Source organism: Ceratotherium simum, chromosome 4 (genome assembly GCF_057802395.1).
Source record: "Ceratotherium simum simum isolate JZ-2026a chromosome 4, ASM5780239v1, whole genome shotgun sequence".
NCBI lineage: Eukaryota > Metazoa > Chordata > Mammalia > Perissodactyla > Rhinocerotidae > Ceratotherium > Ceratotherium simum.
Window position 1 is genome coordinate 392,542 of NC_141903.1, and position 25,785 is coordinate 418,326.

The 25,785-nt window shown below is 48.5% G+C and overlaps 1 protein-coding gene and 1 long non-coding RNA gene across 6 annotated transcripts in view; one reads left to right on the forward strand and one right to left on the reverse strand.

The window, feature by feature from the left end:
* The first annotated feature begins 1,563 nt into the window (after nucleotides 1–1,563).
* On the forward strand, nucleotides 1,564–20,452 carry MGAT1 (alpha-1,3-mannosyl-glycoprotein 2-beta-N-acetylglucosaminyltransferase). Of its 4 annotated transcripts, none has more exons than XM_087429163.1 (3): nucleotides 1,564–1,642; nucleotides 2,815–3,255; nucleotides 17,869–20,452. In XM_087429163.1, exon 3 carries the CDS (start codon nucleotides 17,992–17,994, stop codon nucleotides 19,333–19,335), a length of 1,344 nt encoding a protein of 447 aa, XP_087285289.1. In that variant the 5' UTR covers nucleotides 1,564–1,642; nucleotides 2,815–3,255; nucleotides 17,869–17,991; the 3' UTR covers nucleotides 19,336–20,452. The 4 variants fall into 4 exon arrangements, with proteins under 4 accessions (XP_087285289.1, XP_087285290.1, XP_087285291.1 ...); XM_087429164.1 differs by lacking the exon at nucleotides 1,564–1,642 and adding an exon at nucleotides 1,821–1,901; XM_087429165.1 differs by lacking the exon at nucleotides 1,564–1,642 and adding an exon at nucleotides 2,155–2,333.
* A 1,776-nt stretch (nucleotides 20,453–22,228) lies between these two features.
* Nucleotides 22,229–25,785, reverse strand: part of LOC147917178 (uncharacterized) — a 210,276-nt gene continuing 206,719 nt past the window's right edge. For both annotated transcript variants that reach the window (XR_015551877.1, XR_015551878.1), the window contains one exon: nucleotides 22,229–23,634. This is a non-coding gene — a long non-coding RNA (uncharacterized LOC147917178). The remainder of the gene's footprint in view (nucleotides 23,635–25,785) is intronic.

Here is a 25,785-nt window from a genome sequence, read left to right on the forward strand (position 1 = left end):
GCCTAAGTAAATGAAGTCGAGTTGCCATTAGCCATTTTTTTTTTTTTTTTGTGAGGAAGATCAGCCCTGAGCTAACATCCATGCTAATCCTCCTCTTTTTGCTGAGGAAGACCGGCTCTGAGCTAACATCTATTGACAATCCTCCTCCAAAGCCCCAGTAGATAGCTGTATGTCATAGTTGCACATCCTTCTAGTTGCTGTATGTGGGCCCAGGCCTCAGCATGGCTGGAGAAGCGGTGCCTCGGTGCGCGCCCGGGGTCCCAACGCAGGCTGCCAGTAGTGGAGCGTGAGCACTTAACTGCTAAGCTACGGGGCGGCCCTGCCATTAGCCATTAACTCCGATGAGAAAGACAGCTGGGTGGACGAGGTGTGGGGCTGGGGGAAGGTCAGGAACTTACTTGTAGACCTGTTATATTTTAGTGTAGTAGCAATATAAATTTCGTTTTAAGGATGTTCCCAATATTATGATGACATCTTTCTAAATAAAAAAATCATTTCAAGACTCCTAACCCAGCAACGATTACATTCCCAGTACTGAAAACATGCAAGTTGGTCACAGCTAGGAATCTGGAGAAGCCACGTGGATAAATGCTATGCCAGAAGACTGGAGCCTAGGTTCCAGTTTTCAAAAAGGCGGGAAAACAGAGGCTGCAAATCTGTCTACAGTCCTGGTAAGACTCCAAAACATGTCATTAAACGGATGACACTTGAACTCCAAAAATTAGTAGTAGCTCCTCTCGGATTCAGCTTGAAATCAAGAGCAAATTGGACCAATATACTTAGAAAAAAGCAACCAGGGCAATTTTGGAACTTGGTAGTGCAGCGTTTGAAGGAGTGGAGAGAGTTCTTCAGAGGAGACAGGTGTCAGGTGGCATGACAGTGGCAGTACCAGGTAGTGCTGCAGATGCGGTGGCCCGCCCGCGCCTGGGAGGCCCTCCCCTCCAGCCTCCACCGCCTTCTAGTCGCGTAACCCGGGGTAAACCTCTCTGCCGCTCGGGGGGCGGCCCCGCGGTCCCGACTGCGGGTATTAATACCGGTCAAGTGCTTCGCACAACGCACGTACAGCGAAAGGCTGTCCTGGGGGCGCGGCACTCATTTCAGGCGTACTCTCAGCCTTTTCCTCCTCTTTTCACAGGCGAGGAAGGTCCTGCCGCGGCGAGAGATGCGGCGAGAAGTACGCGACGACCTGATGGCACAACCTTCCTCCGGCACTGCAACAGAGCCCTCCGCGCGGGGCCGGCCCGCAGGCCTCGGGCTCCCGGAATTCTCTCCGGGGGGGCGGCGTCGGGGCCAGCGGCTGCCCTCGCTTTTCCACCGCCCGGGTCCAGGGGCGGCTGCTAAGCTAGCCGAGGACGGAGGCGCAGGAGACAGCGCCCCGCGCGCAGGCGCCGCCCCCATTCCCGCCCCCGCGCCGCGCTCGCTCCCGGCCGAGGCGTCGTGACGCACGCGCTTGCTTCCGCGCCGGGGGGCGGCGGGGGGCCCGCGCCCAGCCACAGCGCCTGCCTCGCCCAGCTGCGGGGCCGCTGCTCCTGCCCCAGCTCCGTTCCCACCCAGTCCAGGCCCTGCCACACCTCCGCCCACTGCTGTGACAGAGACTGCAGAGCAGCCGCACGCCCTGCAGACCCACGCCCCTGCGCCCGCGGTGGCGGTGGTGACGGGAGGGGGTTGGCCAGGAGGAAGGGGGCGGGCTGAGGGGAGGTGACCGTTGCCGCGGGCCGACTTCCGGGGGACGGGCGGAAGTGGCTGTGGTGGATGGTGGGCGGGGGACAGGAGTGCGAGGGGAGGGCCCAGCCGCCGGGGGTCGAGGGGGTGGGGCCTGGCCGGCAGTGGGGCCCCGGTCTCAGGCCCGGACTCCGACGATGGGCGGGCCGTGGCTCCCTGGCGGGGCGGGCGGGATCCAGGTAACAGCCCAGCGCAGATAGGGCAAGGGTCGTCCGGACGGCCGAGGAGTGGGGGGTCAGAGTCTAGAGGGTCGCGATGTCACCTCTTCCTCTGTGAACATTGAGCACGGGTTCCTAGGAGACGGGTGGGAGGAGTTAAATTCTTGGCGGGGGGGGGTGTCATGTGGACGCCACGCTCCTACAGGAAGGAAGGCTGTGTGTGTGTGTGTGTGTGTGTGTGTGTGTGTGTGTGTGTGTTTAGGAATAAATTTAGAAGGAAGGAGGCGACAGGGGTGGGCTCCCAGACTGAGAAATTGGAACACGGGGGCTATTGCTGGCAGGACTCCGGCCTCTCGAGAGAAGAGTGCTGTCGGGAGTGGCCCCTGGAAGGAGTTTGACAGATTGGGAATTACGTACCTGGCACAGTGTCCAGTGTCGGAAGCAGAGTGGGAGGTGAGGGTGAAGGGAAAGGAGCAAAGAATGCTTGTGGAAGGTGCCAGCATCTAGGTCTGGAATGGATTGAGTTCAGTCGGGGAGAGCTGACTGAACACCCTAAAAAGCTTGAGAAATGTAGGGCGATTAGTGTGCGGTGCTAAGACACGAGGAGAACAGGAGGAGGATGTCCTTTTCTGTATTTCTTGGAAGACAGTCTGCACACACCCTCAGTGTGTCTGGTTACTTTTCTATAGTGAGAATGGGTGCTATCCTGCCTTTATGCTGAGCCATATATGTGTATACATATTGATGAGGTGACTGTGTTTTGGGGTGCAATATGTGAGTGAAGCAAGTACTTGGTGTAATCTCGTGGAGTCTTTAAGGAAGGGTTTTTGATGATAGAGCAGAGTAAAGGAATCTAATTTAGGTAGGGAATCTTAGGAATCCATTTGGGTATATAATAGATTAGAGAGTGTCATAATGTTTAAATATTCCACAGGTTGACACGGAAATCAGCCTCCTGGGCCATGCAGGTTTTGAGGCCTGTTTCTTCTCATGAGCCCCAGCAGAAGACGGATGGACCATTCTTCACAGTGGATGACTTCCTTTACCTAAGCAAGAGAAGGGATAGTACGTGGGATCTGCCCATCAGCAGACTCAGGGCTTAATAAGCCAGCTGAATGAAGGGATGTAACAGATCCCTGGGAGGGACGCTGAAGCCTGCAGTGGGGGGGGAGGGGCCTGGACATACCCCTTCCCCCCCAGACTCCTCCCCCTCAGAGTCCACTCAGCCATGGACTTTGGACCTGGATAAGAGGAGAGAAGCTGTACTTTGGTATATCAGATTTGGAATTCTCAGTTTCGGAAATGGAGTTCTAGAAGGACTCCAGGGGAGTCCTTTGATGGTCTCCAGGGGAGCAGCTGAGAGAAGAGAAGAAAGGTAAGGTTCTTGTCTCATTTCCCAGTTGGTGTCTTGCTACTCCTGTGCGGTGTTGAGTGGGGCAAGTTGGGGGATGTTGCCATTCAGGAAGTGCCCTGATGTGACCTTTTACCCCATGGGAACACAGGAAGCCTCACCTCTCCTTCACTCTCTCTGGGTGCAGACTTGTTCCCAGCCTCTCCATCCCCAGGCAGGAGGAGTATCTTGTAAGGGGTTTTGAGCACTGGCAATTGTGAGGTTAGGCCAAGGAGAACTTGAAAAGAATTTAGGCCTCTGAAGGGAGGTTGGATTAGATTACCTGTAAGGGTCTTTCCAACACTGAGATAATGGGATTCCAAATCAGTTTGGGTTAAATAAGACTCTGGAATGGATTACCCAGGCAGAGGCAGGCTGCTGTATTTTGGGGAGCTAACTGAATAGAACTGCCTTGCTAGGGTGGGGGTAGGAGATGGTCTAGATAACCTCCAAATTCTCTCTCCTCCTCCACCTATAAGGGAGCTTAGACCATGAAACCTCATGGAAAGAGCTGAGGAACAGAACACAGGTTTGGGAATCAGGTTTTGTGTTCTAGCTCTGCCTTTCTTAGTCATTGTGCAACCCTAGATATGTCGGTTAAACTCTGCTGTGTTCTCTTCACCTGCAAAATGGGAATAACTGACTTTCCAGGTCCCTCACAGTTTGTTACAAGGAACAAATGAAATGAAAGATTTTGAAAAGTATCCAGGGCCATGTAACAGTAACATTGACATTGCTTGATATACCTGTATAATTGTTACATAGAGAAAAGCTCTGAATTAGGAGTTCTGTTCTTTTATTCAATTAGTGTGCTGGCCAAAGCCTTAGATGTCCTTAATTAAAAGCCTGCCCCGAATTTGTCTCATCCTTTTCCTGTTAAACAATACCTGGGATTATCAAGTTGTGGAAATGGTGCATGGGTCCAAGGAGAACTGAGATTGAGGGATTCTGGCGCTCAGGGCTCTCCAGTCAGCGTGGCAAGTGTGCCTCTTTGGGGTAGCAGATTAAAGAGGGTTGGAGGAAAGTTTAAGTCTCAAAGGCCAAGTGTCTGGCCCCTAGAAGATGGAGCTGCATTTCTTGGAGTGAGTACCGGGCCTGCGCTTCCTGAGCCCTGTCCTAGTCTTCTCTCCTGCTCTTTAAGACGTTTTCTCAGACTGCCATCTCTTAGCCCTTTATATTTTCACAGGCTCTGTTGCCACTTAAAGCAGACCTGTTCATGTTTACCTCCTGCCCGCTCCTTCCTTGAACTCCAATTTGCCTATGCCAAGATGCCTGCTTTTCTCAGTGACAACAAACAGCGGAAAGGAGAGGTGTTGGGAAATTTGATAGTGGGGTATGCTGGCCTGGGTGAGGGGCAGGAAGCTTGGCTTCTAGCATCTCTTTGCCTCTCACTAGCTGTGTAACACCTGGGTCTCACATTCATTGGGGGCTGGCAACAATAACTAAGATAATTTGCAAGCTGAAAATCATCTATGTGTGATTAAGTTTCTTTCTTTTTACCCCCTTCTTCCTTCCTTGCCTGAGTCCCCCCAGTGTCCTGAGGGCTGGGCTGGCAGGGCTGGGTGGAGTCACTGGCCCTGAGCTGTTCCTTCTCATCTGGTCTGATGCCTGGGGCAGCCCCTCTGAGGCCAGGCTTCTATTTTAGAAGGTCGGGATTTCAGGTTGGGCATGTCATCTCCCCCAGCTTCACCCAGCAGATTCTTTTTGCCTTCTTTGCTTAGGCACTGGGATCATAGTGATCCATCAGGGATGTGTGGTCCCAGGATGCCTCTGCAGCCTTTATCCTACCGGAGAGACCTGTGAGTGCTTCGAAGCATTTGAAGTGCCACGGAGTTGTGTTGTATTTGTATAGGGCTTACATTAGGTGAAGTGTCCAGGCTGTTGTTTGTGTCTGTTTTCCATCACCACATTGCTGTGAGGAAGACAGAGCAGGATTATTTCCCCAGTTTGATATATGAGGGAAGCTACAGAAGCCCTGAGCAGAAAGGGCTTGCCTAAGTATGGAGTGGCAGACGCTGTGATCCCCTGCCCAGTGTTGTGCTGTTTCTACAGCATCTGATCTGACAAGGGCCTTCTGGATTCTGCTGCAAACCTCCAGGGAGGGGAACTCAGTGCCCTGTCAGACAGCCTTCTGGTAAGACATTTCCTCCTTAAAGTGAGCCAGAATTCCTCTCCCATGTCATTTCCACTGAAAGCTCTAGTCCTGCCCTCTGCCTGACCCACAAGACAGTCCTCTCAAGACAGCCATCAGCCTTCTCACAGGGGCACCTTCTTAGAAGGGCACCAGGATGCTCAGGCCACTTAGCCAGGACCAGTGATAGACTTCAACAAACGTTATGTGTGTTTTAACTGAATTTATTTATACCCTTCTTTTTTTTTTCTTTTCTTTTTTTTTTGGTGAGGAAGATTAGTCCTGAGCTAACATCTGTTGCCAATCTTCCTCTTTTTGCTGAGGAAGATTGGCCCTGGGCTAACATCCATGCCCATCTTCCTCTACTTTATATGTGGCACGCTGCCACAGCATGGCTTGATAAGCGGTGTGCAGGTCCGCTCCCAGGAGCCAAACCTGCTAACTCCAGGCCGTGGAAGCGGAGCGCGCAAACTTAACCACTATGCCACCAGGCCAGCCCTATACCCTTCTAATTTCCAAAAGGAATTGTAGGTGGCTAACCAAAAGTTCATTTCACAAACGTTGCTCAGTGATTTACTGTGTTAATCTTTTCTTTCTTTTTTGATCTTGATGAGCTGAGTTTCTGGGTCTCCATGGGGAGGGGGATGTTGGGAGGAGGGAGAGGGGAAAATAGACACAAAACTGATTTAAAACTTTGCTTTTACTTCCACTGATGGTTTCAAGTCAAAATCTGTCATAAGTTCAGAGCATGAATTCTTTCCAAATTGCAAAAACTGTCAGGGTATCTTGGGCATGGTTTATGGCAGGGCAGTTTCCTGGATCAATTTTCATTTCCTTCTCCTTATCTCTCTAGTTCTCTTTGGGAGGGGACGGGCGGGGGGGTGCAGGATACAGTATTGCCCCTTCTAATTCTCTCTTATCCTGTGACCAGATCTTCCTCTTTCTTCCATTTTCACATAATCCAATCCCAGTTTCATCTCTAGAATCCAGGCACCTGGTTCCTTGTTTCTTCTGACCTTTTTCTTCCATAACTCCTCCATCTTTCCCTAGGTTAATTTAGCACTCATCACCCTGGCTTCTTGACTCTCAGACTAAATGTTTTCTCCTGCTTCCATCAAAGAATTCAGCCCATCCTGATTCTCTAACCAGGCCCTTTCTTCTTGAGACAGTCATTTTGTAGTCAGGGAATTTCTCCTCTTAGATCTTCCTGTGAGCTTTGGGATTTAAATAATGGACTGTGGTGATGGCGTGTGAGTTATGGTGCACAGACAGTCCCCTGTCCTGTTCCCCACTGAAGTGCCTTAGATGGAGAAGGATTATTGTTAGAGTTGGGAATCTGACATCTCATCAACCCATCTCATGGGTTTCCCACCTTTCAACATCCCACTATGCCCTTTGTCCTAGAGAGTGATTTTTAGCTCCTGATATCTTGGATTACAAACCAGTGTTTCCCAACTTTTTACACTTTCAGGAAACTTTATTGTTTTCCCTCTTGCCTTGACATGGAGTGTGAGTGTGTAGGCCTCCCATGTCCTCGTCATGGGCAAAAGCTTAGAGAGGGCCCAGGTACAGAGACACTGGCTGCTGGCTGGCACATGAGTGTGGACTTGCATCTCCTGCCACAGTCCACACAATCAGCTAAGCTGGAGAGCTTGGACACACAGACCAGCCTCACTGATGTGTCGGCTCTTCTCTCACTCTACTCCTTCAGAGCCGGGCTCCAACTGCTTCTGCCAAGATTTCCCTGCTGCCCCACTGTGCACCTACCTGCTGGACACCCAGACTCAAGGGTGCATGAGGGGAGGGAATGAGCCCTAGCTTTGGAGGCAAGAATGCCTGGGTCTAAAACCTGGCCATGCCCACCAGTAGGTCTTGTGACCTTCAGCAAGTTGGCACCTACCATGAGGCTTAGACTCATGTAGAGAACAAGATGATAATGCATACTCTCCAGAGCTGCCAGGGGGTTCAAGGAGAGGCTGAGGGAGGGGTCTGGCGGGTGGAGGCCTCTGTGCAATTTTGTTTTAGTGCCTCATCTCCATGCAGGGTTAGGGCATGCTCTGCCTTTTGTTTCTCTAGAACCCTGCATAAATTCTGGTTTCAGATAGAAACAAGTTAGTGAGCAAAGTCAGTCAGTAACCACACGGTGCAAAGTTCCGGCCTGCTCTATGCTCTGGAACACAGGGGAGGGAAGTGGAAGTGGGGAGGGTCTGGTGCCGGTATGGTGTGTCCTCATCACTTGGGAGGGCAGGCCCTGGCCTGTCCTTCTCAGGAAAGTCATCTGCATCAGCAGCCAGTAGTTCTCAGCTTCCCACCCTCACTTCTTAACGTCAGATACAGACATCTAGGCTCTTCCGGGGTGCTTCCCCCATGCCCTTTCACAGGGCTATCACAAAATCCTGTGATTGAGTCCTTTCCTCCTTAGGTGTGGTGGTTCTACCCTGGGGACAGGTCTGCCTCTCTCTGCTCCTTTACTCAGAACTAACAGCTTCGATTCCCCACCCACAAAGGAAAAAACAAACAAAAAAAGAAAGAAAAGAAAAGAAACAGCTGGCTCTCCCTGCCTGTGGCAGCAGGTGTTTCCTCCCTGACTTTCCTTTTGGCACCCTGGTTCCTGTTGTCACATCCCTGCACCACGCGTCCCTCAGTTGCCCCTGACTCCTCCTTCCCGGAAGCTACCGTCTCGGGGGGGTTGTGGGGAGCTGGTCCCCAGACCCTTGGCCTTGGGTTTGGCGAACGCACTTCCTGGGCTACCCGGCCTACCTCTCAGGCAGGTCTCCGCCCTCCTCGCCCCCAACTCCTTGAGGCTCTGGGCGCCGAGGCTGGGGGGCAGGGGGGAGACGCCGGGAGAAGTCTGGACTGGAGGGGGTCGAGGGTGTGGGTGGGGTCGGGTATCGACCCGGGGAGTTGCGATTAGAAGGCGGGAAGGACTGTGGTAACAGCTGCCTCTACAGCGCCTCCCGAAGTTGGGGACGCCGGAAAACTTGGGTTGTCTAGGCGGCGGGTGATTGCGAAGTGTCGGGGAGGGGAGGCGGGCGCGGGAAGAAGGGGTCAGGCGGGGGCCCCGCCCCTCGGCCCGCTCCGCCTTCCCCGGGGAAGGGCCACGTTGTCCCCCCCGGCGGTCCGCCCGGCGCGCCGCAGGAAGGGCTGGCCTGGCGGAAGGCGCCGGCGGCCGCGCGAGTGCCTGGGACGCGCCGGGCTCCGCGCTGGCTCCCCGCGCTCCGCGGCGGGCTGAGTGCAGAGCCGGGAAGTTGGGAGGACCTGGTGAGTAGGGCCGGCGACGCCTGCGTTCGTCAGTTCTGGGGCTTGTTCCCGGGAGGGGACGGAGCTCCGACCGAGGGAGGCCCCGCGGGACGGAGAGGGTGCTGCGGGACGTGGGTCTCGGCTTGAGAAGCTGCCCATTTCCGAGCTTCTCATGTCTCCCGAGAGCCCCCGTGCCCGTGAGCCCGGCGACAGGACTCGGCCCGGGCCGCCCCGTCCCCGCCGCGCGCCCCCGCCGGAGCCGGGAAGTGCGAGCTCCGCATTCCGCTTTCGGAATCCCAGGCCGCCAGCTGTCGGAGGGCGGCCGGGCGGCCGGGCTCTGCGTGGTGGGGGAGGCGGCTGGGAAAGGCGGCCGCAGGGCGTGCGTGGAGCGGGGCCGGGAGGAGGTGGGGTCCTCCTCGATAGGGTTTGGGGAGCGGGAACGGGAGGTGGCCTTTCCCCAAAGCCCACCTCGGCGTCCTTTCCATAAGTTACTAGGGGCTTTTTCTCTTCAACCGTAAAAAAGAATTGACTCAATACGGAAATCTGTAAATTGGCAAGAAAACTTTTTTCCCACCTGTTTGCTTATGTGTGTGGAATAGGGGCTCCTGAGACGTGCAAGGGCCCCGTCTTATAACCTGGAGCAGGGGACTGTGGCCCGCTGCTGTGTGTCCCCACAGAACAGCGAGCCTGGGGCGAGGCTCCGCCTGGGTTAGCCCTGCCCCTGTGGCGTGTGTAGCCTTTGCTTTAGAACATCGCTGGCTGAGATGTCGTCCAGCTTGCTTTTCTCTCCTTCATGGTACTTTTCAGACCCTGTAGCCTTTTCTGTTAAAAGCTCATATCCTGTGGGATCTGCCTGCCATCCTGGATCACCGCTGCCTGACCCTTCCCAATGGGTCCCCGCTGCTGTGTCCCTTTCTCGCTTTAGAAAGCATAGTATGTCTCACTTCAGTAGCACGTGTGACAGGTTAACTTATTTCCTGTTTGGGACATTGGGGAAATTGTCACTATCCTCTTCATCATCAGAGACCAGGGACCTTGGAGATGATCCTAATCAACTGGGTCAAGTGACTTTTCCGAGGTTACCTGGATTGCTGGTGCAGGATGGCCTGAATTGCTGGCCTTCATGCTTGTTGCTGCACTATCACCATACTTCCCCTTTGCCTTTTCTTTTCTGGGATGAATAACCTGCATCCCTTCCCTCCTAGGTTTTATTCTCTAAGCCCTTGAGTTATTTAGTGTATCTTCTCTGACTCCCTTTCAGTTCTTCCATCCTTCTGAAATTATGGAGTCTGGTATATGAAACAAGAGTCTAGCAGAGGCCTAATAATGAACAAGAAAATAATTCAGTTAGATCTCCATTATCTGTGGCATGTTCTATCCTTTTTTTCAGGCAGTGCTTTTTCATATACTAACCAAGACAGAGATAGAGGGGAAAAATCTGTGAATAGTCCTTCAACTCTCATATTTAATTTTAAAGTTAAATATGATTTCTCCATTATTGCTCACTACGGGAAGTTGATTATTTGGTGTTCTCTTACTGTTTAAGAAACAATTTTGCCAGAGAAAGGGAACTGGCTGGAGAACACCGTGGAATCAGAGTGTTAGCAAGGGATCTCACAGCTCCAAGGCAGTCCTTCATATGAAGAAACTGAGACCATAGGGGTTGGTGGGTCCTGCCCAGAGCCTCCTGGGTTTTGGCTGAGGGTTTTATATATTGAAAGGGCTCACTCCTCATCTCCCACCACCGTGCAGATGTCTTTGAACTTAGTGGTGTGGACCAACTGTTTCACTTCCCTAAGGAGTTGTGAAAACTCTAGCAAATTAAAACCAGTTTTGAGTCTGTGCCTTGCAGGCAAATATCATTAATAACAGAACATCAGTGACTCAGGTCAGGGTTAAGGACTGTTCTATTTTAGAAAAGGAAGGTGTGGCAGGTTATATCTTCCCAGGATGGCCACACCCATAAGTGTCCCATACCACTTGTTGTTACAGTTGGAGACTGTCCTCCTGCCACCCTGAGGTGAGGTTTGTGGTTCTCTCTCCTTGAATGTGGGTGGGGATTAGTGAGTCCCCTGACTTGTAAGGCAGAAGTTATCCAAGGCTGGATTGTGAAAAGGATCCAGCTTGTTTAGTCTCTTGGGACACTCACCTTTGGAACCCAGCCGTCATGTTCAGAGGAAGACCAGGCCAGGTGGAGAGGCCATGTGGAGGTGTTCCAGCCAGTACTCCAGCTAACGTCTCCGCTGACGCCACCTTCAACCTGCAGACGTGTGAGAGAATAAGCCTTTAGAGAAGTCCAGCCCCCAGCTTTCGAGTCTTCCAGCTGGGGTCCCAGACGTCATGGAGCATAGACAGGTCATCCCTTCTGTGCCCTACTGTCCAAATTCCTGACCCATAGAAACTGTGACAGGGAATAGTAATTGTTATTGTTTTAAGCCAGTAAGTGTTTTCATTATTCAGCAATAGATATCTAATTAGGAAGAGGATATGAGTAGAGGCAGGCCCTCAGAATTGGGACTTGGGACCTCAGCACAGAGGGCAGGAAGAAGACTTACCCTGCTTGTCAAGGCTGCTTAGATTCTGTTTTACTCATTGTTTGAGGAAATTATTGCTGCATAGTGAATCACCCTAAAACTTAGTGGCTTCCAACAACAGAATCATCTTCCTGTCTCGGCTGTCTGGTTCTTGCTCGTGGTCTTTCATGCAGTCGCAGTCAGTTATGACTGGGCTGGGATCATCTCGAAGGCTTCCTCCCATGTCGAGAGGCTGATGCTGGCTGTCAGCTGGGACCTTAGCTGGAGTTGTCAACTGGAATACCTATAGGTATCCTGCCATGTGGCCTGGACTCCCTCTTAGCTTGGTGACCGGGTTGCAAGAGCAGGCATCTCTGGAGCACCAGGTGGAAACTATTGCCTTTCATGAGCTAGTTTCATAAGTCACATATTGTCATTTCCTCTGTAGTCACAGATCAAAAAGAGGGATGTAGGCACCACCTCTGGAGGAAGGAATGTCATTGTCACTTTGTAAGAAAAGCGTGTGGAATGGGATATGTGGTGGTCATATTTGGGAAATGTAATCGTTTACTCTCTGCTGGTTTGGTCTTCTTTCTCCTTGATTTAGTTAATAATGCAAGCAGTTCTCCATCTAGCCACTTGAACTTCATACGTGCCAAGCTCTGATAGGCTTAGAGGTCATAGAGCCTGTTTCCTAAGGAGTAAGGTGAGAGCCAGGTAAGGCACAACCACAGATTCTTACAGTGTGGAAGAGAAAGACAGGAGGTATGGAGAGAGTGCAGTGGGAGTGTAGTCGTGGGAAGGCCTGGCTCTGCTTGGGATGTTACGGAAAGACTCATCTGACCTGGACTCTAAAGGATGTGAGAGTGCTTGCAGGTGGGGCTGTGGATAATATTTCAGGACGAGGGACCAGCCAGAGTAAAGACACACAGCAGGGCACAAGTGTACTTACTGGGGAAATCAGCAGCCTGCTGAGGATAGTATGGGGTTCGTGGGGCTCGTGCTTGGAGGTGAAAAAGGATGTTTGAGTCACTTTCTTGTGAAGGCCCTGCGTGTTGTAATAAAAGGTTCGAGTTTTATTCTGTGGGCAGTGGCAGCCTCTGGTGGTTTTTAAGGTAGGCTAATGCTGTAACCAGGCGTGTACTTGATGAAGGATGCTCTGTTGCCTTTGGGCAGATTGCTTAGAGGGAAGCAAGATTAGCAATATGTAGACCAGCTGAGAAGCTACATGAAGAGTTCAGGCTTAAAACAATATTTCATAATAAGGAAAGAGAGGTCAGATTAAAGGGTTTGAGGGCTTGAAATGGGACAGTGGCAGTGAATGAGTAACTGTCTCTTCTGTTTTCATAATTCTGCAATTTTTGGATCTGGATGTGTTTCAGAATTTATAATTTTTTGGATTTTAAAAAGATGATCTGGTGCATTTACAATGTAGTGTTAAGGTCTGGGGCAGTACACCATAATCCAGCTTGTTTGTTTCTGTAGCATAATGTATGAATAGTCACACTAAGTGGGATAAATAAAGACTATAAGTAGCGTTACATTAAATCAGATCAGATTTCGCCAGATTAGATTAGGTCAGGTTTTACTGCCAAATGAGTGTGGAAAACTTCTGTTTTTCAGTGCTTTTTGGACTTGGGAATTGCAGTTATGGGATTGTGGGTGTGTGGCATCCACGCATAAGCTAGTTTTTAGGTCACAGGCATATCTCCTGAATGCCTAGGATCCTAGCATGGCAGTTTGGCAGCACTGGAGGAGCTGGTCGCCGTCCTCGAGTAGCTTGTAGCCAAGGGGATTTGACAGATGTTGACCAAGAGGTTGCGCTGATGCTGATGATTGTGAAGGGGAGGTGGGCCTCACATGGTCCAGAGGCTTCAGGGAAGGTGTCCTGGCAGAGACATGAGTCAGAGCGCACCAGGTGAAGAAGACAGGGAGGAGACCAGGCATACACATGCAAAGGCCCTGAGGTGGGCTTGGGTGTTTGGGGCCTGGAAGGAAGCTAGCAGAGTGGAGCAAAGAGAGCCAGCGAGAGAGGGAACAAACAAATGACTGGCTACCATTTATGTTGTCACGTAACTGGGCACTGTTCTAAACACGTGATGTGCATTATCTCACCCAGTCCTCACAGCAACTCAATGAGGTATTCTGTTAAGGTTTCCTTCTTAGAAGTGAGAAAATGGAGTCTCAGAGATGTGAGAAAGCTCAGGGTGATGCCCCGCATTGCCCCTAGGCTGTCTGGCTCGTCCTTGTTGCTGCCTTACCCTACCGACGGTAGGACTCAGAACAGTGCTCCTGGAGGAGTGGGTGGACTCTGCTGGCCAAAGGCTGGCCTTCTGGGTCAGGCACAGCCAACTGCTAGTGAGTGCATGCACTTCTGTATGGGCACACATCACTAACTTGCAGACAGAGCGGAGGATCCTACCCTGGAGAACATGTGGAGAAGCAGTAGGAAACCAACCACACTGGGACTCTGGATGAGTCTGTGTGGAGAAGCGAGGGGGCCTGGGAATAGGGGTGTCACATTCTTTTATGGCAAGAGGAGCAAGTTCTGTTTGTGAACTTGGGGGGTGTGTCCTGGAGAACAAGGCCCTGAGGGCTAAAGTGGAGGCCTCTCAGGACTGGGGCAGCAGTTTCCAGCCATTCTAGATGTTTGCAGACTTGCTAAGATCTGCATGGCTTAGAAAGGATGTGGGGAGGTCTTCTAGGCCTCAGGTAGTGGATGTGGGCCACCTAATTCTAATGTCTGGAGAACAGTGAAAGCTTGCACAAGTCATCTGAAGGGTAGTGAGAATATGGTCCCTTGGGTTTTTGTCACCAGTCTGAGAGCTTGCTGGTCTGAGGGGGCTCATTGGTAAGTCAGAGACAGGCTTGCTCCTCCAGCCCTGAGGCCAACACCTCAACTGCTGGAGTTCAGTCTCTTCTCCTTCCCTGTCCCTTTACCTAAAGACTTTTTCCTGCCCAGTCAGTCAGGAGACAGGAAGTTGGGGAATAGGGAACCCTGGCCAGGAGATTGGAGGGAAAGTTCTGACACTGACTACACAGTCCGAGGGGGAGTGAAGAAGAAACTGGAAATCTGTGTGTGTCTCTCTTCTTCTGTGAAACCCTGACTGGTATATGAGAACTGGTAAAATGGGAGTTGAATGACACAGTAAAACGGAAACAGACTTGAGGTTTCTGAGAAGACTGGTGCTGTGGAGTTGTGGGAGTGGATGGTTTCTAGGAGGAAGATGAGTGCTGAGTGCTGGTGGTGCTGGCAGGGGCCTGGGAGTCTCCCCAGGGGGGAGACGAAATCCAGATTCGTTTCCAGGCTCTTCAGGATTAGCCCTTTGATACTGGATCTGCCTGCTTGAGAGCCCAGGAGTGCAGAGATGGCATCTGGGACCTGAGGTTTTGGCTAGGATTAGAGAATTGGGCTGTGAGGCAGAGGGTAACTGGCAGAGCAACTGGCACGAGAGGGCACGTACCTGAAGCTTTGGAGTGTGAAGGGGTGAGACCAGAGGCAGAGGGCCAGGAGAGGTGTGTGGTCAGGAATGGCAGCTGTCCAGGAATTGGAAGCTGTTGTAGATCTTTTCAAGTGGCAGAGTGAGGAGGTTGGTGGGACCATGCCTTTTTCTTGTTGGATGTGTGTCCCAGTCCCTTCTCAGAGCCTGGCAGAGAGCAGGTGTGTGATGCATGTCGCTGAGTGATTGAGGAGTTCAGGACAAATGGGTTGTCTCAGTTGCTCTTACTGATGTGCCCAGGGGGGCCGTATTGATAGATGAAGCTAGTCAGAGCTGTGGGCCATTCCCCATGTTCGATTTTTAAGAAACTTTGAAAATAATTTCAAACTTAAAAAAATTGGAAGAATAAAAATGGTATAAGGACATTCATGCTTCCTTTACTCAGATTCAGCTATTGTTAACATTTTGCTTCATTTGCTCTTTCTCCCATATATAAACATGGTATTTTTGTTTGGAACCATTTGAGAAGTTGCATCTATATGGCTCTCTATCCCGAATTACTTCGGTGTGTATTACCTAAGAATTGGGATATTCTTTTACGTGACCACAGTGTGGCTATCAATCAGTCAACACTGATACATCAGTCTACTTTCTCTATTCCGGTGCTGTCATTCGACCCAATAATGTCTTTTTTAAGAAAAAAGTTTTATTGAGGTATAATTGACATAGAATAAACTGCACATATTTAAAATGTACCACTTGATAAGTTTGGACATCCGTATACACCCATCACCACAATCAAGATGATAAACATACCCCCCCTGCAAAGTTCCTCATGCCCCTTCATAATACCTCTCCCACTGCCTTCACTGCTCCCATCCTCAGGTGACCACTGATCTACTTTCTCCCATTATAGATTACTTTGTATTTTCTGGAGATTTATATAAGTCGAATCACAGTGCATGTGCTCTTTTTTTGGTCTTTCACATCTTGCATAATTATTTTAAGATTCATCCATGTGTTATGTATATCAGTAGCTTATTCCTTTTTATTGCTGAATGTTAATTCCATTCTGCCGGTAAACTATAATTTGTTTATCCATATTCCCCTCTTGATGGGCTTTTGGGGTGTTTCCAGTTTTTGGCGATTCTGAATATAGCTAGTATAGACATTCTGTGTAGATTTCTGTATGGACATATGTTTTCATTCCTCTTGGATTTATATCTAGGAGTGGACTTGCTGGGTCATGTGGTTAATGTGTTTAGCATTTTGACAAACTGCTATAAAAGGACGTTAGTTCCATACCTGACACCATATAAAAAATTAACTCAAAATCAATCATAAACCTAAATATAAAACCTAAAACTATAAAACCTAAAAGAGAAAAACAGGAAAAAATCTTTGTGACTTTAGGTTAGGCAAAGATTTCTTAGATACAATGCGAAAAGCATGATCCTTAAAAGAAAAAAACCCACGATAATGGACATCATCAAAATTAAAAACTTCTGTTAACTGACACTGTTAAGTGAACAGTAGGACAACTTTTTGAATTTTTGCCAGTCTGATGGGTGAAAAATGTTATCTCAGTATAGTTTTCATTTGCATTTTTTCTTACTATGAGTGAAGTTGAACATTTTTCATATGTCTAAGGACCATTTTAGTATCTTTTTTGTGAGTTGCCCTTGTCTTTTAGACAAGAATTTTTGGCCTTTTCCCTCCCTCAGTTTAAAAGTTCTTTGTCGATTAGAGTGTTGGCTCTTTATTTGTGATATATGTTGTAAATATTCTCTCCCAGTTTGTCATTTGTCTTTTGACTTGGTTTATGGTGTTTTTAGTCATGCAAAAGTGTTTTATTTATTATTGCACCTGTATTTTGATTCATACCTAGAAAGGCTTTCTGTATACCCAGGTTATAGAGGAATTGACCCATGTTTTCTTCTAGCACTTGGTATAGTTTTAATTTTTATATTTAGATCTCTGATCCACTTGGAGTTATTCTTATGTATGGATCTAATTTTTTTTCCCAAATAACTATATAGTTGTTATAATACTATTAATAAGACCGTTTTTTGCCCCAGTATTTCTAAATATCACCTTTATCATTTGTTAGATTTCTATGTGTAGTTGGGTCTATTTCTGGAGTTGAAATTTTATTCCATTGCATGATGTGTTTATTTACTTACCAGCACCACCTGATTTTAATTATAGAGGCTTTGTAATGTGTAGTACTTTAATATCTGGTAGGGCTAGTCCATCTTCACAGCTCGTTTTATATTCATTTTTTTGCATGAACTTTAGTGTCAATTTGTCTAGCTCCATAAAAAAAGTATTTTTGTTGAGATTTTTGATGATGCTGAGATGTTCTAACCAAGAACAAGGGATTTTAAAGTCTTTTGTGTCTTTCAGGAATTATAGTTTTGTTCATATAGGTTTTGAGTATTTCTTAAGTTTATTCCTAAATAGGTTATCATTTTCGTGGCTATTGTAAATAGGGTTTTCTCATCCATTATTTGTGGATACGAAGGCAATTAATTTTTGCATGTTAATTTTTATATCCTGCCACCTTGCTCAATTATTTGATCGCTTGTGTTGGTTTCATCATTGATTCTCCTAGATTTTTCCAGGCGTATTTTCACAGCATCAGCAAGTAGAGATCATTTTGCTTCTTTGCCACTTCTGCCTTTAGTTGTGTTCTGTTGTCCATTGCGTTGGCTGACGCCTGCAACAGAATGTTACATAGTCTTGTCAATGGTGAGCATTTGGCTTTGCTCCTAACCTTCAAAGGAATGCTTCTTTATTAGGTAACGTGCTGGCTTTAGCCCTGAGATGTGATATTGGAGTTTTTAAGTCAGTAATCTTGGGGCAGTTTTGGTTGAGGAGTGGGAGGCAGATGGTCTCATCCCATCTTTCCCTGTAAGCTCTGGATAGAAGATGGGAAACGAAATCTGTCAGGTAGGGAAGGGGAAGTGGGGTTCCTTTGCTCTCTCCCTTCCACCAGCATCACTCTCTACTTCCCCCTCAAACGTATATTGCTTTTCTGAGGACTCATGAACTCATTTTGGAGTAGGGGAGCATGTTGTTCTAATCCTATTTTCCCAAGCAGATTGACCTCCCAGATTAGGGGACGGGAGCTCTTTTCTAAGAGAACCCTGGAGTCAACCTCTTGGCCTCCCTCCTCCTGTACTTTTTCACCTGTTCCTGGGACCCACCCCTCTACCCCAGGGCAGCCCTATGCCTTTGTGATGACTGTTGGTTTTCTGTCTCCTTTCCTCAGGTGCATGGCTGCTTCCTAATCCTGAAACCCAGAGGAAACATCCCTAGGACTGTGGGGAGTGAGCCAGGCAAGCCGAAGGCAGCCTCAGCACCATCCTTGCCTGCCTCCCCTGTGGGGGCCAGGATGCTGAAGAAGCAGTCTGCAGGGCTTGTGCTGTGGGGCGCCATCCTCTTTGTGGCCTGGAACGCCCTGCTGCTCCTCTTCTTCTGGACACGCCCATCACCCAGCAGGCTGCCCTCAGATGGCGCTCTTGATGATGACCCCGCTGGTCTTACCCGCGAGGTGATCCGCCTGGCCCAGGACGCCGAGGTGGAGTTGGAGCGGCAGCGGGGGCTGTTGCAGCAGATCAGGGAGCACCATGCTCGGTGGAGCCAGAGGTGGAGGGTGCCCACTGCAGCCCCACCCGTCCCACCACGTGTGCCTGTCACCTCCCTGCCAGCTGTGATCCCCATCCTGGTTATTGCCTGTGACCGCAGCACTGTCCGGCGCTGCCTGGACAAGCTACTGCACTATCGGCCCTCAGCGGAGCACTTCCCCATCATTGTCAGCCAGGACTGTGGACACGAGGAGACAGCCCAGGTCATTGCCTCCTACGGCAGCGCAGTCACTCACATCCAGCAGCCCGACCTGAGCAGCATCGCTGTGCCACCCGACCACCGCAAGTTCCAGGGCTACTACAAGATCGCACGGCACTACCGCTGGGCGCTGGGCCAGGTCTTCCACAGGTTCAAGTTCCCTGCAGCTGTGGTGGTGGAGGATGATCTAGAGGTGGCACCAGACTTCTTTGAGTACTTCCAGGCCACGTACCCGCTGCTGAGGGCCGACCCCTCCCTCTGGTGTGTGTCTGCCTGGAATGACAATGGCAAGGAGCAGATGGTGGACTCCAGCAAGCCCGAGCTGCTCTACCGCACAGACTTTTTCCCTGGCCTGGGCTGGCTGCTGTTGGCTGAGCTCTGGGCTGAGCTGGAGCCCAAGTGGCCCAAGGCCTTCTGGGATGACTGGATGCGCCGGCCTGAGCAGCGGCAAGGCCGGGCTTGTGTGCGGCCTGAAATCTCCAGAACGATGACCTTTGGCCGCAAGGGTGTGAGCCACGGGCAGTTTTTTGACCAGCACCTCAAGTTCATCAAGCTCAACCAGCACTTTGTACCCTTCACCCAGCTAGACCTGTCCTACCTGCGGCAGGAGGCCTATGACAGGGATTTCCTTGCCCGTGTCTATGGCGCTCCCCTGCTGCAGGTGGAGAAAGTGAGGACCAGTGAGCGAAACGAGCTGGGGGAGGTGCGGGTGCAGTACACTGGCAGGGACAGCTTCAAGGCCTTCGCCAAGGCCCTGGGAGTCATGGACGACCTCAAGTCCGGCGTCCCGAGGGCTGGCTACCGGGGCATCGTCAGCTTCCTGTTCCGGGGCCGCCGAGTCCACTTGGCCCCCCCACAGACCTGGGACGGCTATGATCCCAGCTGGAATTAGCACCTGCCCGTCCTTCCTGGGCCCTTCCCTTGCCATATCACAGACTGAGGCAGGACTGCAGTCCCTGGCTGCATTGTCCTCTCTGTGTTTCTCTCTTGGGTCCATTTATCTTCTTTTTTGTTGCTGTTGTTCAAATGGCATTCGAGTGCACAGATGATAAGGTGAGGGTTATTCTCCCGTTCTCAAGGGGGTCAGATTAGGGGAACCTTTCTAAGGTATGTTGGGAAGTATTAAGCAGGAAACCACTGTGTGGTAGGGAGAGGCTTGGGCTTGTTGGGGCTACAAATGTCCACATTCCAGGTTTTCTCCTAGGACATCTGCAGATAGGTTGGCAACTTGAGCTCTCTTGACCAGGCCTCTTTTCCCTATCCTGGCTCTTCCAGCCAAGGGTTGAGCCCTCTTACTGTACCTGACCCCTTCCCCCAGTTGGAGTGGGACTGGGTTATATGAGAGGGGGACATATTTGTGGCCAAAATGACACTAACCAAAGGGATTTCATCGTCAGGGTCTGGGTGGAGCTGTTAGGTTGTCAGGGTTTACTGCCTCCCTCCTTTTTCTCTTCTTCCTCTCTCCTCATCCCTGACTCATCTGAGCTCTTCTTTCCCTGCATTCTAGCAGTTTGTGATTATAAGATGAAAAGTTGAAGGGGAGAAGCAAGACCTCTCCTCAGCTCGTCCCCGGCAGTGGGAGGAAAGCCTTGGTGTGCTGGGGCACACCTCCCTTATTCTGCCGCCAAGCAACAGACTTTGTCTCTGGATTCCATCCTTTCTAAAAACTGATCCCTTCCCTATCGCTCTAGGAGGGTTCATGCTGACTTGGGGAAAGAGAGATTAGCTCCTTGTGCCCCTTTTCCCCTGGGGTTTGGTGCACAGGCTCCTGCCTAAGGCCCGTGGCTTCTGGCAGCCCTGTCGACATGAGGTAGAGCAGCCAAGACAGGATGGCCCTGGCTCCCCTCGCCTCTCACCCAGGCATTCCCGTGTCCACTCAGATGAGGATGCAGATGGCAGGTTGGAGAGCAATGTGTGTTTTTTTCTTTCTTGCCTGACCTCAGTTCGTGGTAGAAAGTTGAAGCTACAGAATTATTTTCAAAAATAAAGGCTGAATTGTCTGAAAAACACTGTATGTGTGTATATGTGTCCTGGAAAAGGAGGAGAGGGTAGAAAAGGAGGCAAAGGGTGGGGGAAGAAAGGAAAAGAAGGGAAAACAAAGACTAAAGGAAAGGGCTGGACAGGTGAGAGGAAGTGGGTCAGTTGAAGGAAGGGAAGCAGAGTATTGGAAGACGAGCGTGGGTAAAGGGATAAAGGCACAGGAGAGCTGAGGAGGGGCTGGGGGTGTGAGAGCAAGGCCAGGCCTGGAGGTGCAAAGGCCCAAGGCCACTCTCTGCTACTGCTAATCTTCTCTAGAGGTGGGCTGTGGGGCCCGCAGTGGGCTTGGGCTTGCAGTGAGCCCAAAGGCCTGGTCAGAGAGAGAATGGGGGAGTCCCTCATGCAGGGTGCTGTGTGCAGGGCGCCCTCTGCTGGCTCAGGCAGCGTTTCCTGGGCATCCTCTATGACCTGCCCCTGAGCTCCAGGATGCAGAGCTGATACCTGGGTGAACTCTGGCAGTGGACTTAGACCCCTGACCATGACCCCTGTGAGAACACATTTTGTACTTCCAGCCAGAACATGCATGCGTAACTGACAAACGTTTCCTGAAACTATACCCATATTGTGTAACGCATTCTGAGAGTTTCTGTTTTCCACTCTTTTTTTTAATGGGGCTTGTGACCTACCTACTTGGTTTTGCTAGTGGGTTTGAAAGCCCTGGGCTAGGTGACCTTGGTGACAAACCGTTCCAGAGCTTCACACCACATGGGTGAGCAGTGAAGAGGGGGTCATCTGGTCACTGAGGGAACAGCTCCGGCCTCCCTTCTTCTGGGTGCAGGAATTCCAAGTGTGCTCTAGGGAACCAGCATCAGACATTCATTTTAACCTTTTAGATTTTTGTAGAGCTAGTTTTGTCTTCCCATGTGCTCCCAGATGGATTCTTTAATCCTGTTTGGGGGAGTTGGTTATTATCCATGATTTGCATATAGGGAAAAGAAGCCCAGGGAGGGGCTGGATCCCACCTGACACAACTGGGTCAGGAGTGCTTGGCTGGCAGACTCCACTTTCTTGGCGCTAAATCTATTTACAATTGCTTACCAAGTGCATTTTTCTGAGTGCTCCACATCAGTAGTAACTCATTTAACCCTCAAAACAATCATGGGTAGTAAGTATTGCTCCTGTTTATAGGTGAGGAAATGGGCACATGGAGGTTCCCTTGCCCAAGGTCACACACCCGGTTGGGGTGGAGCCAAGATTTGAATGGAAGCCATGCTGGACTGTCCCTTTCTATCTCTTACTGCCTCCCTCCAGGGCTGCCTCCTCAGCCTCCTTTGTACTCTAGTCTCCCTCCCTCAGGCCCCAGGGTGGTGGGTGGGGCCCGACTTCCAGGCCAAGCAGCAGGTGGTCTGCCTGGTGGTGGCAGCCCTCCTGAGAGATTACAGAGGAGGAATCACTCTTAGAAGATACAGGCTGGTTTCTCAGGTTTCTCCTGAAGCGAGGAGCACTTCCAAGGGGTCTCCTCATGTCCTGTTTCTCTTCATGTTGACGTGCATCCCTAGCGAGGCCACATTTACCATGTCAAGACATCCTCAGGTGTGTCATGGGTAACAAAGCAAGCAGAAATACCAATTGGCAAAGCACCATGTCATTACATACTGCAAAATTCTGATCTTGAGTTGGGAGATTCAAAGATAATTCCAGAGATCATCCAGCTCATTGCAACTCTTGTGACAGGTGGGCCTTCACTGAAACATCTGGGGACTGACTGGCACAGCTTGTGCAGGTTGCAAGTCCTCATGGTTGGAGGGTTGTTACTGAACTGGGTTCGTTTTTGCCCCTCGTGCAGAAAGCCAAACACTGAGACCACGAGATTGCAGAGAGACAGGGTTTAATCACAAAGCAGCCAAGTGAGGAAAACGGGAGAACAAGTCTCAAATCTGTCTCCCCAATAATGGGGACTCAGGGATATTTATGGGGGAGGGAGCAAGGTGCTCTGAATTGTGGAGATAGATGATTGAAGGTGAGGAGAGGTGAGGTAATTGATGATCTGTGCAAGCGTAGTCAGATTTCATGCATCTTCACAGGACGCGTGTTCACAAAATGGCAGCATTGGCCTGAGCCAAAGGTGGAGTTTTTAGCCTCTTGACATCAAAAGGTCGCTTATTGGACATCTGCACAGGCCTACTTGATGGGTTGTTGGTCTCAACCAGCCTGAAGTGGACAAGGGGTTCTAAATCCTGAAAAACAGCTCAAACACCCATTACCATGGTGACCCAGGGTCCAGGGAGATGTTATCTATAGGAACCTAGTGGGAGTCAGATAGCATATTGCCTAAACAGCACAGTTAACAATGGGTGGGTAAACAGCTAAAAGCTATAACCAGTAATTGCAAAAAGAAAAAAAACAAGCTCCTAGCTATTTAAACATCAACAGATCACTGCCAGTTTCAATCCTCCCTATTCTTTGGTCATTCCTTATTCTTGAGGGATTTGGGGCAACAATCGATCCAGCTACTTCCTGCTGAATCGGGGCATAGATCGGGGTTAAAGGAATGAAACTGTTTAGCACTTATTTGGAAATATTCTCTTGTTCCCGGCTTTAGGTTGGCATTTTGCATTCTTAGAATTTTTGTACTTTGCCCAACAGTTTTGGAACAACATCTAAAGGTGCATTTTATAATCGAGTATCCGACCAGAAGGATAAGAAGTTATCAAATGTTAACAGTCCCTGAAAAATAGACCTGATCCCTTGGGGAATCCAAGAAAACAGTCCTGAAAACCAGTCTGGACCTGGTATCTTTGGGGATATCTGCTAATAAGGGGTGTAGGTCATTCCATCTCATAGAACCAGTCTCTTAGTAAGGTGGTGATGCAAGTGGGTTCCCAAAGTTAGGCCTATATTGTGTAAGCAAGTAACCAGGTATTCAATAAGAAGCATTTCTAGAGAAACAAAAAGAACAATAAGGTTAATGGTTGGAGCAAGTTATAAACCAGTTCCTGAGCCCAGGGGGCAGCCAGTCAAGAAGATTTCTAGATGTCAGGGTCAAAGCATCTTTTGCAGTTTGATATATCTGATGATGTCATCGGGTGTTCAGGTATCTTTCTGAGTGGCTTACACAGCAACAAACATGAATCTCTTTTAAGTTTATATCAAGTTGTCCAGCTTCAGTTTGCAGGGCTTCAGGATAAAGGGCAGTTTTAGTTCTCAATGATTCCTAATGAAAATGATGGGAAAAAATGGAAAATGTTAGTTGGAGATTTGTAGCCAGGTATTTCAGGAGACTAGAAGAATTCAGGATCCAGTCCAGCTAACAGATATAAAACAAAAACCTCAAAGACAATTATCAGAACTAGAACCTAATATCCATGAATGTGTGCTATAGTTTCTATTGAAACATATTTTTTGTCTCTCTAAAATCACCCTCATTTTTTTATAAAAGATAGCCAAATTAAAACTAACTGGTTTGCAAAAGAAGTTTAATTTCAATAAAATTGGCCCAATTATTTACATAAGTACAGCAAGAATAGCCATTGATCATATAGGCTCTTTTAAATCTGCTTTCCTGGAACTTTTTATAAGGAATCTCAGATTGAACTTTAAAGGCCTCTCAACACCAGGAAAGCCAAGCCAAGGACTTGTCATCAGGCTTTGCCTGCAATACTTTAGATTTGGGTGAATTCCTCTCTTCTCAGGAGGTTCCCCAAAATATTGAGTTTCCTTGCACCTGCCAGATAAGTGACCTTCCTTACTTACCCAGTAAGGTTGCTGTTTGGAATGCTATAAACAAGGTACCAAGCCAATATTTCGAAGTGGCTTTATTCCATAAAGTCCAATCTTTGTCTCTCAAAAGCTATCTGGTCATATCTGAGTCTATACATGTTTCTCTCAAATATGACATTCCAGTCAAAGGTTTGATAATATAACCAATGTTTCCAATTGTGTCCTGTTATAAGGAGAACAGATTCTTATTGAACTTACGCAAATAACTATATTGCCATGAATAACAATGTTCACTTACTAGGAGTTCTCAAATTCTGGAGGGATCAGGTAGAGAGAAAGAGATGTTTCAATTCTGTTTACAAAAGTATAATTTACCAAATTGCTATGTCATAGTTAGCTTAAGAGAAAAGAAAAAGTTTTCCTTAAATCTGAAAAAACAAAACATTTTTTTAAAAAATCAGCAATATTTCTAACAAAACTCATAAAAGTTATAATCATCCTCATCAGTTCATTTAGTCCTATGTAATGATTCTTGATCTTAATCTTCTGTTAGCAGTTTCATGAAGTCAATAGTTTCTCTGTTAGAATTTTGTAATTTCTTACCCAGTTCAGTTTTATAATCTGGAGGTTTATCAGAAACCTGTATTCTAGAGTAGGTGCCAGAGTCCTTTCCACAAACTTCTCTGAAGATGAAATGTATTTTGCAGAAGCATCAGGGTAAAACAATAAGTAAACAACGAGACCCCAAAATGGCAATTGATAAAGAAATTTGGTTAATTTTGTGACATACTACACTTTAAAATAATAACTAGAATTATGGCTGACAACCAGGACAGATCAGAATTTTAGGAATGCTACATAATTTTTAAAACATTTATATCAATAACATTTACCCACATAATACCACCTAAGAAGGTTTATCATCACTTATTTGACAATGCTTCCCATGTAATCTAGCATACCAAATAAGCCTAATTAGTTTAGTATCTTCTTTATAGGAAGAGAAGGAACAAATTTCTTTGAGAAGTCCCAGGGGCCCTCTGAAACTTCTCAGAGAAAAAAGTTTTTTTCCTTCTTCCAGGTCAAAGGAAAGACTTCATTCAGGATTTGAATATTTTGTGGGGGGAGAAGGTTGTCAAAAATATAAAAGGGTTTTAAAACCCTTGGTAAAATAGGAAACAATGCTCATTGTGAAACAGTGCTCAGTTATTCATTCAATCAAAGTAACAGAAATGGTCAAGGGCAAACAAACATTAAAACAGTCAAAAAAAAAAATAACCTTAATAGTGAGACCTCAGTCTTTTGAACATAGGAAATTACCTTAACAAAACATAGATCTCTGTCTTTTAGGTAAACTTACTCAAAGGTAAAGTAAAACCTTTTTAACCTCTTTATCAAACCTATTATTAAGACTAAGGGTTTAAGAAAATTATCCTTTTAAGAGAGAAAAAAAAACAAATTCTAATGTTTGTACTAGCTTACTTCTGATATTGAAACTTATTTAATTAAATTCATTTTAATATTAGCAAACTTGACCATGCATAAAACTCTTTTTTCAGAATTCCTCTTCCACAAACCTTTTATAACTTTCTTTTTTCATTTAGAATTTGTCCCATGCCTTTCTGTATTTCCTCCTAGTACTTTG